The 15,727-nt window shown below is 56.9% G+C and overlaps 2 protein-coding genes across 7 annotated transcripts in view; both read left to right on the top strand.

Annotated features, from left to right (window-relative positions):
- Positions 1–15,727, top strand: part of LOC108506766 (zinc finger protein 385C-like) — a 53,257-nt gene that overhangs the window by 34,732 nt on the left and 2,798 nt on the right. For 4 of the 5 annotated variants that reach the window (XM_017834105.1, XM_017834104.1, XM_017834106.1 and 1 more), the window contains 3 exons: positions 10,011–10,153; positions 13,436–13,546; positions 15,121–15,298. In XM_017834105.1, the coding sequence (XP_017689594.1) occupies positions 10,011–10,153; positions 13,436–13,546; positions 15,121–15,298 (432 nt within the window). The remainder of the gene's footprint in view (positions 1–10,010; positions 10,154–13,435; positions 13,547–15,120; positions 15,299–15,727) is intronic. The other variant, XM_017834108.1, reaches the window with a different exon arrangement.
- On the top strand, positions 300–6,032 carry LOC108506764 (zinc finger protein 862-like). Of its 2 annotated transcripts, XM_017834101.1 has the most exons (3): positions 300–364; positions 2,112–2,739; positions 3,723–6,032. In XM_017834101.1, the coding sequence occupies exons 2-3, from the start codon at positions 2,221–2,223 to the stop codon at positions 5,253–5,255; spliced, it is 2,052 nt and encodes a 683-aa protein (XP_017689590.1). In that variant the 5' UTR covers positions 300–364; positions 2,112–2,220; the 3' UTR covers positions 5,256–6,032. The 2 variants fall into 2 exon arrangements, with proteins under 2 accessions (XP_017689590.1, XP_017689591.1); XM_017834102.1 differs by lacking the exon at positions 300–364 and having other exon boundaries at positions 2,051–2,739.

Below are 15,727 nucleotides of genomic sequence, written 5' to 3'. Positions count from 1 at the left end.
TGCCGCCGTGGGCTGCCGGGAGCATCCGCGAGCCCGGCGGTCCTCGCAGCAAGATGGCTGCTCCCGTGCTCCCGTGAGCCGGCGCCCGCCGCAGGCTTTGTTCCCGCAGCCGCCGCGCTCGGGGGGTGCGGGATGCGGAGTGCGGGGTGCTGCTGCCTCCTGAGCACCTCGCTTCGTTTCGTTTTATTTTTGGCTTGGCGTTGCTGCTTGGCTGGGTTTTTTTTTTTTTTTTTTTTTTTTTTTTTTTTAAAGTAGGGGTTTTTTTTTAGTAGATTTTTTTTTTCCTATTTAAAAAAACAAAATCTGGGAAGTTTGCAAGCCCCCCTCCCCCCGCCGCCCCAAAGCTTATGGCGGCCTTTCCATGGTACGTATATGTAGGGGTGGGTGAGCGGGGTGGGCACGCTGGGCTGGGCTGGGCGCTGGGGCTGCCCCGCTCACCCGCAGCCGGGGCTGATGCACCGGTGACGGGGCTCGGGGCAGCAGCTTGTCCTCTCACAAGTGAATCCTGATCCTGCCCAAACTTCCCGACCGGGGGAGAAGCAGGCTGGTGTGGGGACTGGAGTGTCACCCCCATCTCGAGCTGCTGCCGCCGAGTCCTCCAGGATGTGCTGCTCTTCCCCGTGGGCAACAGCAGCAGTGAGGGGTGCTGGGCTGGTGCCAGGACTGGTTCTGGAACACCACGGGTCATTCGGGAAGGGGTGCTGTGGTGCTCTGCTCCATCCCGAGTTCCCTCTGACCCCATGCTCCCTACACACTAATTGCTGCTTTTTTTTTTTCTTTCCAAGGCAGCAGTTTTTGCTGGAGCGAGTGCTGGAGGGCGGGCTGTGCTGGATGGGGTGGGAGTGAATGGGGTCAATGACAGGGAGAGATCAGAGGAATCCACTCCCTGGGGCCGTGCACTGTCCCATTGCAGCTGGAGGAGCTGGGTGCCCTGCTGGCACTGGGATGGGGCTGCTGTGCCAGGCAGCTGCAGTGCTGGTCACTCCAGGACCACCTGCCAGCATTGCCCAGGGCACCCCATGGGAAGCCCGGCATCTATGGGAGTGGGCACTCACAGCACTGGGAGTTTGGGGTGTTACTCTAATGCCTAAATTGTGAGGGTTCCCCCTGCTCCCCAAGGGCTGTGGTAATGGCTTCGGTTTGGGATGTTTGTTCTTCAGAAAAACCCCCAAGTTCCTCTTGGGTTTCTCAGCAAGTCACATGGACTGATGGTATTTCCCGGCTTTGCTGCTGCTGAGTGTCCATGTTCTTTCCATTTTTCTCTGCATTTTGGTTCTGTCCCTTCCTCACCATGTGCTATGTTCTTGCTCTTCCTCTTCCCATCACCTTTATCAAGGCTCAGTTTGGATTTTCAATCCAGTTCATGGAGGAATGTGAGAATTGGACTGAGTGGGGCTGAAATGTGGGTAAGGGGTCAAGTGAGTGCTTAAACCCTGCAGCTCCTGGTTTGGTTACGTGAGTAAGTGCTTTGCAGCCTGGAGCTCAGTAGATATTTGGGAGCCTGGGCTGGAGCAGGTTGAGTGTGTCACCCCTTGGGAGGGATGCTGGGCTGGCCCTGACTATGCAGAGCACAGCCCTGCTGCCATGGGACCTGCCACGGCTTCAGCAATTCCCTGGGATAGAGACAAGCCAGGCAGGACTGAGAGCACACACGTGTGCTCACAGGCACTTGTGTCTGAGCTGTCTCCCAGTCACCCTTGTGCTGCTCCAGAGCCCTGGCACTCACTGCCGCTGGCAGGTGCTGCTCCTCTGGGGCTGAATGTTCCTGTTTGGGTGTTTCATCCAGCTCTGAGCCTTCCTCACCTTCCCAGCATCAGTGCAGTGGGAAGGGCTGCTCCCGAGGGAAGTGTATGGGTGTCCCCGTGGTGATGGGACTGTGTGTGCGTGCACCAGTCCCACCAGTGACACCGAGAGCTGCCGGTGATGCCGGCACTCAGTGGGATGCCTCTGCATGGTGCTGGGGCTGTCATATAGCCTGGCCTGCCCTGAGCACCACTGTCACCACCACTGTCACCACACCACCATCGCCATGCCACCACAGCCCTTCGCTGAGCCCTGGCTGAGGTTTGCAGGGCCCTAATCCCTTTCCCTTGTGTCTCTTTCATCTCCAGTCGGACCAGGAGAGTGGTAATAGACCTTCTTACTAAATTAAATGTGCAGGCTGCTCCTCAAGGCACGGCGCGGTTCAACCGTAGTGTTTGATTTCCCAGCCACAGCAGTATGGTGCCTCCAGGGAAAAAGCCAGCTGGGGAAACTTCCAATTCCAATAAAAAGTGTAAACGCTATTTCAATGAGCACTGGAAGGAAGAATTTACCTGGCTGGAGTTTGACTATGAGAGGAAACTCATGTTTTGCATAGAGTGTCGGCAGGCGCTGGTGAAGAACAAGCACGGTAAAGCGGAGAACGCCTTTACCGTGGGCACGGACAACTTCCAGCGCCACGCGCTGCTGCGGCACGTCACCTCCGGCGCGCACCGCCAGGCGCTGGCCGTGAACCGCGAGCAGCTGGCCTTCGAGACCCGGGTCCACGGCCACCCCGAACTGCGCTCGGTCGTCAAGGTGGAGGTGAACCCGGCGAAGGTGGCTGTCCTCACCACCGTCTACTGGATGGCCAAGGAGGAGATCCCGGATGAGAAGTGCTCCTCCCTGCTCAACTTCCAGAAGTTCAACCTGTGCCAGGCGCTGCTGGCCTCGGAGCACAGCGAGCACTACCACCCCGGCAGCGTCAGGGAGATGCAGGTGGGTGTGCGGGGCTGGGGGTCTGCGCCTGTGTGACGGCCAGCAGGGCTGGACAGTGCTGTGCAGCCGCTGCCTTCGGCAGAGCCAGCAGGGTGTCTGTGCCCACCGGCTACGCGGGAGCTCCCTGAGCCTGCCATGCTGCTTGCAGGATGAAAGCTCCGGAGTTCAATTAGCACACGGGCACTGTGGGTTTTTCCTCTTTTGCCCTAAACTGAGTGCTCAGGAAGATCAAGTAGCCAGAGAGTTTAGAAAGGATTTTCTGAGTTTTACGAATGCTTCGTGCCTGCTAAAATCAAATTAAATTTTTAGTGAGTCTTGGCCATTTGCCAGGCTCTTCAGAGCCTTATTTTGCTGCAGATAGACTAAACCCACTAATTAGGTTTCCTAGCCTGTGGTGATCCTTACAGCACTCACACACACACAGGAAGTTTCCCCTCCAAGCGGGGGTGTGTGCCTGAAATGGGGGAAAATGAGCAAAGAAGGAAAAGATGCTGCAGAGTTTTGCTGTTGCTCCTGCCCATGATGGGCCAGTGAAGCACTGATGGAACTGCTGGAGTGAACTGAGCAGGCAGGTTCCCGGTGTCCTGCCTTGTGGCCGGCACAGGCAGTGGCTCAGGAATGGGGTGCTGGGGGCTTGTGTCTTGGTGTGCTGCTGGTGTTGGGTCCTGCTGTAGCTTGTGGGGCTCTGACCCCCAGCTCAGGGCAGGGCCTTCCAAGCTCTCAGCAGCTTCACACGGTGCTCAGGCTGCCAGACAGGGATGGGAGGAGGCAGTTTATTATAAGGAAAAGGAAAGTGATTTCCAGCCTGTGTGTGCAGCTTGCATAAGGGCTTTTCCCTGGCTTGGGCCCTTGTGCTGCTGCAGGAGCCCACGGGTGGGAGCCCGGCCGCTTGCTGTGTGCTGGGTGCTGCGCGTCTCCTGCTGTCTCTGAACCTCATTTGTGTTTCTCTCTCCCTCCCTGTGCCCTTCCTTCAACTGGCTCAGGCAGCCATCGCCAAAGTCCTGCACAACGAGGACAGGCACAGGATCAAAGCCTCGCCGTTTGTGGGGTTGGTGGTGGATGAGACAGTGGATGTCCTGGAGCACCGCAGCCTCGCCATGTTCACCACGACTGTCTCCCCCTGCAACGGGCAGACCTCCACCGCCTTCTTGGGCAGCTTTGAGCTGCCCGCCGGGGAGGCCTCCACCGTGGCGGGCAAGGTGGGTGAGGTGATGCGCTCCTTCGGCATCCCCACCGTGAAGCTCGCCTGGCTCAGTGCCGACAGCACCTCGCTGGTGGCCGAGCGGCTGAATGGGGTGGGGACCGCGCTAACCTCGCTCTGCCCGCTCCTCACCGAGATGCACTGCCTGTCCCACGGCAGCTCCCTGCTGCCGGCTGAGACCATCGGCACCACTGAGTACCTCCAGAAGTACGAGACCACTGTGGATGCTGTGTACAGGCTCTACTCCAGCTTCCGGGGGAAAAGCGATGGCCTGCGGGAGCTGCGGAGCGTTCTGGACCTTTGTGAGATAGACCTCGGGAGCCCCAAAGCCATCCACTGGACTTCTATCTTCCCAGCTGTGGAAGCCGTTGACTCCTCGTGGCCCACACTGGTGCTGCTGCTGGAGAGCGAGGCAGAGCACTCGCCTGTGGCCCGTGGCCTCTGCGAAGAGCTCAAGAAGTTCCAGTTTGTGGCCTTCACCAAGATCCTCCTGGACGTCCTCCCCATCTTCCAGAAGCTCAGTCGCTTCTTCCAGATCGAGGACTTTGACCTTTCCATCCTGAAGCCCATCGTCTCGGCCACGGCCGCCACGCTGCAGGCCCAGCAGAGCACCAGCGGCCAGAACCTCCAGGAGTTCCTCAGCGAGATGAACGAGCACCCGCAGGACGGCCAGGAGGGTGAGAGCCGCCTCTACTACAAGGGTATCGAGCTGGCCAACTGCTCCCAGGTCCACCTGAAGCACTTTGAGCACTTGAAGGAGACCTACCTGGAGAGTGTGCGGGGCAACCTGCTGGACAGGTTCCCCACCAGCGTTCTGGAGGCCATCAGCTCCTTCTCAGCCATTTTCAACCCCAAGTGCTATCCCCAGTCTCTGGAGGACATTGGCAGCTATGGAGTCAGCGAGCTGAATTTCCTGCTGCAGGCGTACTCGCGGGTGGTGGTGAGTGAGAGGGCCCTGAGCGACTTTCCCCTCTTCAAGCGCATCGTCTTCAGCCTCAGCCAGCTCTCCTTCAAGGACCTCTGTGTCAAGCTGGTCTACAGCAGCTCTGAGATGCACGAGCTCTTCCCAGACTTCGCTGTCCTGGCGGCCATCGCCCTGGCCTTGCCCTTGGGCTCGGTCCTCGCCGAGAAGATCAGCCGGGGCCGGGAGCTGCTGAAGCGCAGCCGGTCGCGCCGGACAAAGGACGAGGGGCTCTCTGACCTCATGAAGATCGCCATCGACGGGCCGGCCATCAGTGAGTTTGACTTTGCGTTGGCCATCGAGTACTACGAAAGCATGAGGGAGTCTGGGTTCATCATGACGCAGGTGAAGTGAGTGTGGCCAGTGAGGGCTGAGCCCTCGGGCAGGAGCCGGGGCCTGCAGGCAGCGCCCAGCACCAGCTCAATGCTGCCTTTCCACGTCGCTGGTCACTGTGGGGCTGGGCGGCCGCGGTGGATGGTGACCTGCTCCGTGCTGGGAAGAGGAAACAGGATCCTTCACAAAGCCACGCTGGTCCTATGACCACCCCTCCCTCATCCACCAAGCATCTGGCTGAATTGCCCAGAATTCAAAAGCCTGGGGCCACCTAAGGTCCCAAATTGCAATGATTTTTCTCCAAGGGTTTGTCATAATTTTGTTTTAGGGATAGGAAGGCAAATCTTCTCTTGAGCTCAAATGTCATATTGCCTTTGCACAAAGATACCCAGCAGCTTCTGCTTAATACTCTGCAAAAATAATAGATTTCTGTTGTTCTGGAGCCTCGAGAGCAAATGCAGAAAAGGCAGAACATCCTCCCAGCCCAGAGTCAACCCCGACATGCCTGGCGGTGTCGTGTTGGTGTTCCTTGTGCACAGCACAGAGTATTTTTAGCAGTGGCATCAAGTCATGATCATTTCAAGAGCAAGAGATTTAGGGAATGATATTGTAATGGCCAAGGAAATATAACTTTAAATGCGTCATTGTGTACATATGTGTATGTGTGTATATATATATATAAATATATATATATAAATATATGTATTAAAAAGGTCTAACTTAATTTTCCTAGTGCTTAAAGTTTAAAGATATATAAAGGGACTTTTTTTGCAAGGACAGAATAAATTATGATCGCCGTCCAGAAATCATCAGTAGTGTATTTCTGGTCTTTCCAAAACGTCCGCATGTCCCAGCTTTCCCTTTGCACCCTGAGCTCTCGGCAACCTGCTGCCCAAGAGAAAGTCCTTCAACACCTGCTTTTGAGACCATCCAGAGGTGTTCAGCTTGTATTCCTCCTCTGAAGTGTTACTCTCTTTATCCTGAGGTGAGCAGAGCTGTTGGTGCCCGTGGTGGGCAGGGGCTTGGGCACCTCTGCGCTCGGGTCTGGGGGTGCTGGCGCGGTGGCTGAGTGGGGCTGGGGTGCTGCGTGGTGTGTTCCAGCATGACAGGGCTCTGCTGGTTTTGACTTGGAGGGCTGTTTCCTTCAGATCTGACTGATTCTAATCAGCAATAAACCCAGTGCAGCAGCCCGAAGCATCACCTCAGTTGAATCCTGAGGGCCGAGTTCTCTGCTGGGGTTGTCAAAAGCTGCCCCACCTGCTCCCCCATGGTCTGGTTGCTCTGGGAGTCCAGTGTGTTGCAATGTTTGTTACTGGTCTGGATCCCAGAGGTGCCTGGGCTGCACTGGTGCTGCTGTTGTGGTCCAGTGTTGTGACTGGGTGTTTCTCCTCAATCCCTCAGCCTTTGGCATTGAGGAGCACACGTGTCTCCCAGGAAGCCTCCTGGAAAGAGCTGGAGTGAGTTCAGCCCATGCTTGGTCAGAGGCAGTTTTAAAGCCCTGTGTAAGGATTTGGAGACACCACCAAAATTTGCTGAGAACACCTCCCTAGCGGGAGGGAGCCAGGCTGCCTCTGTGTGAATAAACAGCTCCGTCTCCATCTGGCCTGGGCAGACTCTGCACCAGATGCTCTCTGAGGCAGCAGCGTCTGCAGAGATGGGTCCTTGGCAGACTCATGTTTGTATGAGAACCTGCAGCGTTGGCCCTGCTGCCTTCAGAGGCAGCTCTGGGAGGTTCACACGCATGGGGTGTGAGAGCACAACAGTTGCTCTGCTCTGCCTTGCAGGGACCAGGAGAAAACCTGCTGCAGGTGTGTGTTCAGTGGCTGCGTGGAGTGAAGGGTTGGGGAACAGGCTGGGGACTGTGTCCATGCATGGTCTTGGGGGCTTGGTTAAATGTAAGGCTGAAATACACCTTTAAATTCCAAGAGACCCCTCTGAGAGTCACTTGTCTGCACGACAGGAACCGGGCTGAGCTCCAGACAGAGGATGTGCAGGATCTGATGGCTTTGGCTGAGCCCCGGGCAGAGGATGTGCAGCACCATAGCAGTGACGTTGTGGGCTTTGGCATCTCTTGGTCAGACCTGGATGCTACCTGTGGAACTGGGGGGGGACACAGAGACCCCCTCCACAGGCTGCAGCAGGTGTTTGTGCTGGGAACACGGGGTTCCCACACTCCCCTCCTTGCATCAGCCCCATGGAATGCTCTACAGGGCCCGGAGCACATCCCATCCTGGCAGGACCTGTGGTGCTGAAGCAGTAGCGTTTGTTGTGGCCGTGGGGGCTCCTCTGCCAAAACAGGGGGAGACACAGAGCCGGTGCTGTGGCAGAGGACACCCCACTCCGGAGCTGCAGACTGAGCGTCTGGGGATGCCATTCACCAGCACAGCCCAGCCCACCACTGGCCGTGCTCGTCACCTTGGGTAAGGTCGTGTCATTCTATACAGACCTGGGGCCCTGCCACTCTCCTCAAAGCAAATCCCTGTAATTGAGTGTCTAATTAATACCTAAAAATACCGCCCTCAGCTGCTGCCGGAATCTGCCCTGCAGCGAAGGTAAGGCAGGACCGGCAGTGCCATGGCCCTGTAACCTTGGGAAGGTGCCCCAGGAGCATCACGTGGGTGCCCCAGTGGAGTGCTGTGGCATTCTGGGCAGCTTTGATGGCACTGGGGTGGCTTCAGCCCTTTTCCTGCTCCCGAGGGTCTTGTCTGCTTCAGGGGCAAAGCTGGGGGGAGAGGTCCTGACCCTCCAAGGGGTCTCACTGGGATTTCTGGGCTCTCTCCAACCACCTGGTTTATCCCAGTCCAGAAATATGTTTAATCCACAAATCTGAGCTCCAGGATGTGCCAAAGAGGTTGGTGTACCTTGTCTGTACTGTTGTGGGCAGCAGCTGCTGCGAGTGGTAGCTGTCCCTGGGACTCTGTGTCCCCTCAGCATCCCCCCTGTGCCTGCCCAGTGCAGGAGCTACTCCCCAGGGAGTGAACCCCTTTATGTGGTTACTGATGTTGGGGGAGGAGACAATTGCCTGCCCTCTTGTTCTTCCCAGATATATATATTTACATGTTACATATATTTTATGTTTTTAAGGCCAGTCCAGTCAGTGCAAACCGCTCTGACAGTGGTGATCAGCACCCCTCGTGATCCAGCCCCAAATGCCTTCACTGCTGCTCTCTCATGGGGCCGCTTGTGCTGGGGGGTCCTCAGGCAGCTCCCACGGTGCCGGCTGGGCTGTCTCAGATGATTTGATGCAGAAACACTGTTTCACGCCTCAGAAGGTTAATTATGCACTGCTCACCCAGTCCTGCTCGCTGCTGCTCCCTCCTCATTGCTGCTGCTGCTGTAATGTTATTTATTTATTTTTAAGCAGTTTCACAGATTTCCCTTCTGGGCGACTCTGGAATTAACTCGATCAGTGCACGCCTGATGAAGCAAACTGTAATTCCTCCCCGGAGTCAGGCCCGGCTCGGGGATGGCTCCGGCGCCGTGGCAGAGCCGCCGCGTGCGCTCGCCCAGAAAGAGGTCGTTGGTGCCCGTGGGGCCGGCGGCGAGCGCTCGCTGCTCAAATCCAGGGGATCTCTCGAACTTTGAATTTCAGATTCATGTCTCGGCTCCTGCACCAGCTGGGATTGGCGCAGGGTGGGTGCAGAGCAGAGTAAGGAGCAGCACCAGCCTGGGGTCCTTGTCCTGCACAACCAGTGTAGGGTGTAGGGGGCTGGAGGAGGGCTCAGGCTCAGCGCTCTCACAAAGAGGTGCTGGTGGTGACGGCTCCCAGTCAGTGTTCCTGCTGTGGGAGCAGCAGATCCCCCCAACACCCTCCCACAAGGGGTGTTCTCTGCTCTGCTGTAGTGGTGGGATGGGGTCATGCTGTGCTGTGGCAGGGGCTCCACAATGCCTTTGAGGTGAAGAAGAACGCAAAAATCAAAAAAACAAGAGATGTTGGCCTTGTCCTTGCTGCAGGTGGAGGAACAGGGCTGTGAGTGGGCTGGAGGAGGCATGAAGCCGTGTGGGATGTGAATGGGCTCTTCTGGCTCAGCGTTCTGAAACCGTTTCTGATTTATTGTGTTTGATTAATTCTTTTTTTTTATTTTAGCTTTCCCCCCTCCTCCCTCTCAGAGCTGGGCAGGGACCCTCTCTGCCACTCAGAGGATGCTTTGCTGTGCTCATCATCTGTGATGAGCCTGACTGAGAACCTAGAATGGGGAGCAGGCTGGAGACAGATCCCTCTGCTTGGCCTTCCTTCCCTCCCTCCTTCCCTCCATCCCACGGGTGTTTTCTTTTTAGACAGAACATTATTAATAACCCCAGGCTATTTTTAAGTCGCACGCCGGAGCGCGTGGTTCGTTTGCGGGTGACGGGGAGCGGTGGCTGTAGTGTAGGAGCGGGGGCAGCTCAGCCTCTGCCCCTGGTCCTTCATCCACTGCTGGCAGCCAAAACCTCACTGGCCCCGGTGAGGAACCCCCATGGTGCTGTCGTGGGGGAGCCCAAGGAAGGGGCTGCTTCCCTGGGGGAGGTTTTGACACCTTTTGGAGGGTTCAGAGCGAGCTCCTGAGCATGTCCATGCTCTGACGTGGAGGCAGCTGCATTCAGCTTCAAACTGGGCTGCTGGTTTTGAGCCTGAAAGACAAAGGGGTGCCCAGGGCCACCCTGGGCTGCGACCTTTCACTGAGGAGGGTCCATCCACAGCAGATGTCCCCGCGTGCCGTGTCTCAGGTGCCTGGTCTCCCCACTGCGAGCAGGGACCACCAGTGCTAATGCTGCTCTTTCCCTCTGCCTGCACAGGTCCCTCCGGACACAGCAGCCCCCTCTTAGCATCATTGCCCATCCCTGGACGGCCCCTTCACCCCCCCTTGGACATCAAGCACTTTCTGACCTTCAGGCTCAACGGGACATCACCGCTCAACCTGTTCCCCAACTTCAACACGGTGAGTCCCTGGAGGTGGGTGGGCATTGGCTGTTGGACCCCTCTTCCCCTGCAGCAGTCCCTCCTTTACGTGGCACTGGTCCTTGAACCGCACCAGGTAGTTTCTGGTTTAATTCCCAGGATCTTTGGCTGCTGGACACCAGTTCAACACTCCTGCCCTGCCCTTAGCTCAGAGCGATTCCTGCCCAGCCAGTGCCTGTCAGTACCAGAATTAAAAACGTGGTTCATTTTAACCAAGATCAATTGGATTTTGCCCCTGGAATCAATAGTAATAAAGTAGCTCTGGAGAGCAGTTCATTAGCTGAAAAATAAATAAGGAAAAGGAAAGAAAGAGAGAGAAGGTGTTACAGATATGAGGAGTGTGGCTGGTGCTGTGGGTGCTGGGGAGTCGGGGTGATAGGGGGACTGCTCCCACCCCAATGTTCTATTAGACAGCTAAACCAACGGTGTGTCAGGTGTGCAATGGTGTTTTCCCCATGCCATGCTGCTTCCCCAGGCTGGTCCCAGCCCTGTGGGGGCCTCTGTCCCCCTGAGTGCTGCCCAGCATTGCTGTGGGGCAGATTCTGCTTCAGGAAGGGCAGTGGGCCCCAGGGCTGCTCCCCTTCTCCCCTGCTGAGGTAGGGCTGGCGTTTCAGGGTTCAGAAAGTGCCCGTGGTTTTCGCTCGTGATCCTGGAAACGGGACTTTCCTGAGCCCCCTCCGTGCTTGCCAGCCTTTTGTGAGTGGCATTGAGCTTAAACCTGCTCGGAAGGTGCAAATTATCGCCGAGATCTTCAAAGGCGGCGCAGGAATTAAGCACAGGATTCCTGTTGCTGTTGAATGGGATTCAGGCGTCTGAGTCCCTTAAGCTCTTTTGAAGCCCCAGCCCAGCCTCTCCCTGGCTAATGAGCAGGAACACAAACACAGGACAGGAGGGGTTTTGATGCCATTACGGTTCCTGCTCTTTGTCTGGGCTCTTTTTTTAGTCACTGGAATCAGGAGTGAACTTGACCCAGCGCCTGTTGTTCACTCCCCTCAGCTCCCGCCTGCCGCTGCCTCGGCGCGTGTTCGCCCTGGTTTAGTGCTTTAAGAAAATCAGTAGTTTGGAATATGAATCTGGTACTTGCTGGAGCTGCACAGTGTCGCACGACTGCTGTGCTCCGTGGGGGCTCCTGCCATGGAGGATGGGTCGGACATGGATGGAGATGCCAGGGGAGGCTGTCACGGCTGTTCAGGCACCTGGAGGGAAGCGCTCTGAGCTCAGACCTGAGCCTGGCGTGTGCTGTTGGCCGAGCAGTGCCAGGGCTGATGATCTGGAACACTTTGCACTTGGAGCAGGTCACGGGGCTCCCATGATCCCAGCAGATGTTTTACTCTGAAGCGAGCAAAACCCTTCCAAGCTGCCTGCTGCCAGTCAGAGCAACAACCAGGAATAAAAACCCCTAACACAGCACAGGAGGCACTTTCCGTGCTCCAAAGGCCCTTCCCTGCTCTTGGGATGTTGCAAATCCCCAGGACCTACCAGCGCCTCGTAAAACTCCGTCAGGAGACACGATCTGAACGGATGCTGCATCCCTGTGAATTCCCAATCCTGACCTCAGGGGCCACAGGGAGCTCAACACAGGGATCGCTATTTATATCGACAGGAACATCCAGGGATAAATAAAGTAATGTGAGTCAATACAAACTGACTATAAAGCTGGGATCTTTATTCCCCAAGAGCGTGGTGCCCAAAGCCAACCTCTGTTGCTGGCTCCGTTCTGCTGGAAACCACTGGGAAGCTCCTCAGCCTCCGGCTGTGGGTGCCGGTACGTACGGCAGTGGCACAGCCCCCACTGTGGGAGCTGTGGGGGTTTTTCTGTATCCGAGGTAGCTGTGAGGGTGTGGTTGAGGCCAGGACGGTCTCTGGCTGCATATGTGTTCTCGTGCCAGCATCTTTCCTCTGCATCCTCCTTTGATCCCTGCCCTGCTCCTGCTGCGGTGCTTGGGGCGTGGATGAGCCCACGGGAGCCAGTGGTGCTCCGTGGGAGCCAGTGGTGATTGATGGGATCTGGTGGTGCTTGGTGGGAGCAACCGGTTGGAACCTGGTAGCTGACATTGCTGGGGAGGTTGGAGCCATTTTTCTTTTTCTGAAAGAAGAGGTGGGTGTTTCTCTGGAAAGCAAGCGCCAGCCCCACAGCCCGCCAGCGTGGGGATGCTGCCAGCAGCACGTTGCAAATGTTTGTCGTCAGGCATGGAGCAGCATCTTGGCCATCTGTAGCTTCCTCCGGGCCTCTGCCGAACCCCAAATGCCTCTTCATTTATATGCCAGATAAGTGAGTAAAATTTCATAGCAAACAGGCACTTCATTAATCACCTGCTTTTACCATTCTGCTCACTCCTGGAAAGGAATTTGGGGTCTTGATAATGGCGCTGTTGTCCAGGCATGTGCCTCGAAGACTGATGCACCTGTCTCGGCAGCGAAATAGCTTTGCAGAGAAATACGATCGCTGAAAACCCCGGGCTCTCCTGACAGCAGGACTCAGATAAGATAATCTCCCTGTGCCACAGGGTAGGGAACAATAGTTGCATTATAGATTAGAGCCACGCTCAGACAAAGAGGTTATTCTTATGTTTTCTCCCTTAATAAATGCATTTTGTTTAAAACAATTATGGCTTTTGGAACCACTTTGGTGCCTGGGCTGCGGAATGAGGCTGAGCCCTGAGGTGAGACAGAAGGGCCAGGGGCTGGCAGTGGCCACATGCTCAGCCCCACTGTGGCCCCAGGCAGGCTGGACGATGGACGGTGCTCCTGGCAGGTCACTGAAGCAGGTCTGTGTGTACCCAGCCCAGTGAGTGAGTTGTCATCATTGGGTTTGAGCAGGTGCAGTGCCCCAGAGCAGTGGGGCAGCCCAGAGGGGCTTTCACGGGCACTGTGCCTCGGGCGAGCTGTGTCCATGGCTGTGGGCACTGGTGTCAAACAGTAATTTGCCATCTGTGACACCAGTGTCTGAGGTGGGGAGGGACAGGGGCAGACAGTGGGGACACACTGGGACAGACAGGGTCTCATCACCTCTGCCAGACCACAGCTGATGTTCAGACCCTGCAAGATTGGTGGATATAAGGATGGTTTAAGCAGGACAGGAGCCGGTGTTGACGCACTGTCTCAGCAGCCACAGCCCCTCGCTCCCAGTGTGAGCTCTGTGGTGTTGGCAGCGGCTCCTTGGGAGCGTGGCAGGCGTGGGGGTCACCAGGTCGTGGTGCCACGCCAGGGCGGCCATCAGGATGTGGCACCAAGCCACCCTCTGCCCTCCCTCCCCTTCCAGATGGACCCGGTGCAGAAGGCAGTGATCAGCCACACCTTTGGCGTGCCGGCCCCACTCAAGAAGAAGCAGTTCATATCCTGCAACATCTGCCACCTACGCTTCAACTCTGCGGTAAGCGGGGCCAGAGGTGGGGCTGGGGTGAGTGGGGCACATGGGGCCAGCACTGGAGCAGAGGCATCCCAAGATGATGGGCCATACTACTCATCCACCAAAGCTGCCAGTGCTTGGTGTCTGGCAGCATGGGGGCTGTGGGGGCTGTGGGAGCTGCTCTTGCCTCCCCGAGCCCTGCGCCCTGGCCAGTCTCTGCCACCCGTGGAGGAGCTGTCCCAGCCTGGCCATGCTGCATCTGCAGCACCCGAGGCTGGTGCTGCTCTGCTACTGAAACTCAGCAGTTCTGGGCTTCATGATTCCTCTCCGCAGCCAGGGGGCTTGGGGAAAAGCATTGCTTCCCTGTTCCAGGCTTCATCCCAGCTGGTAGTGCTGTGCCAGGAGAGTTGGTCCCACCACATGCTCCCAGTGCTCCCGTGAGCACCCCATGTCCCTGTCCCCGCTCTGCCTGTCCCTGCCCATGTCCCCCCCAGGTTCCCCTGCGGGAGTGTGTGCTGGCACAGACCCTCACAGCCCGCGGGTGTTCCGGCGCGGCGGCGGTGACCTACTTTGGCTGCACCCAGTCCCATTCCAGCCCTGATATCCAGGGGGAGTTTATTGTCTTTGCTAATGAGGCACCACGCTCCGACGGGCCCTTTGCTTTCCCACGTACTGGCCGTCGGCCCTGACCACTGTTCCCAGCCCTTGGAAAGCCACGGGGGGAGGGAAGGGAAGGGATGGGATGCTTCCCCCTGCCAAGCCCTGGAAGCCTCAGCTGGCCCCCCGGATCATTGTGCAAATTAATCTGTGCTGCTCAGGGGTACAGTGTCTAATTCATACTGGGGTTCCTTTCCATAAATTGCCGAGCTGGAGTTGTTTTGGGGGACAATACGGCATTGTCCCCACTGGGAGGACACCAATGCTTGGAGGATTTTCTTTTGTGTCTGTTTTTATCAGTTCGGTGCAGACATGAACCCGTCAGAGTCGCACTTCATTATCTATCCAGTGTTTGCTGGGAGAGAGGAGCCGGGGGACGTGAACCGTGTGTTGGACAACCCTTAGGATACAGTGGGAGACATGTCGTCCCCACTGATGAACCTCTTTATTTTATTTCATTTTTACAGCAACAATTCATTCTACATTTCTGGAGTCGTAAATTTTGCCTGAAAGCTGCTTTTAGGAGCGACTTGATGCATTTAATCAGAGCAGGGTCCTTATCTCAGCCATGCAACATGGTGATGTCTTAGAGAGTGACACCTCGGCCCCAATATGTCGCTGTCAGAGCAGGCTGGGGGGAGGAGAGATGTGGCTCTGTGTTACACCCCATTGCCAACACCCCCTCTGTGTTACAGTCCATTGCCAACACCCCCTCTGTATTACACCCCCCTACCAGCATCCCCCCGTGTTACACCCTGCTCCCAACAGCCCCTCTGTGGTAGTCGTGGCCCTGGGGGTGGATGTCACCAGAGGATGTGGCTGTACTGGAAATGTGCCTGAGCAGCCACATCCCAGGGCTGGCCTCGTAACGTGCCCTGTCTGTGCCCGTCCTTCTGTCTGGCGGCTGCACCAACATGGTCATCCCGGTCTTTTGCCCCTAGAACCAGGCAGAAGCCCACTACAAGGGGCACAAGCACGCGCGGAGGCTGAAGGCCATCGAGGCCATGAAGAACAAGCAGAAGGTGGCGGGGGCTGCAGCGGGGACCCCCAGCCAGGACAGTGCAGCCGACCTGTCCCCCATCCCCGAGGGCAGTGGGGAGCCCGGCAGCACAGGTACAGGTACAGGAAGGGGGGGACGGGGCTGGGGAGGCTGCAATCAGCACGGCAGAGATGCCACTGCCAGCCTTCATAAATGAGCTTCTGTGCTCTGCCCATGTGACAGGCTGAGCACGGGAACCTGAGCAGTGTCCTGGGGGGAGCCTGGCCCTGGGCATCCCTGCGGCTGTGGGGGGATGGCCGGTGTTTTCCCTGTGGTTCGGTGTCTCTGGGAGGTGTTTTGTATGGATGCGGGAGAGGAAGCGATCTCTGCCTCACACATCCCAGGGCTCTGCCACATGCAGGGACAGCCCTGGTGGGAGCATGGACACATGCAGACAGTGCCCGAGATGGTCTGGGGGAGAATGGCGGGTGCTCCCTGAAATCCAGAAAACCTGTTCAGGCACAGAGAACTTTCTGCCCATTTCTTTCTCTTTCCCATTTCCCCCTTTC

This window comes from Lepidothrix coronata, unplaced genomic scaffold, assembly GCF_001604755.1.
Source record: "Lepidothrix coronata isolate B3197 unplaced genomic scaffold, Lepidothrix_coronata-1.0 Scaffold229, whole genome shotgun sequence".
NCBI classification, from domain to species: domain Eukaryota; kingdom Metazoa; phylum Chordata; class Aves; order Passeriformes; family Pipridae; genus Lepidothrix; species Lepidothrix coronata.
Note: the sequence above shows the minus strand (reverse complement) of the source record. Positions and strands in the feature narration are given on the sequence as shown.

Bases quoted from the DNA above. Each gene is read 5' to 3' on its own strand.
- LOC108506764 (XM_017834101.1), top strand. From the start codon at position 2,221: ATGGTGCCTCCAGGGAAAAAGCCAGCTGGGGAAACTTCCAATTCCAAT. The intron at 2,740-3,722 runs GTGGGTGTGCGG...CAACTGGCTCAG, and splicing joins GCAGCGTCAGGGAGATGCAG to GCAGCCATCGCCAAAGTCCT.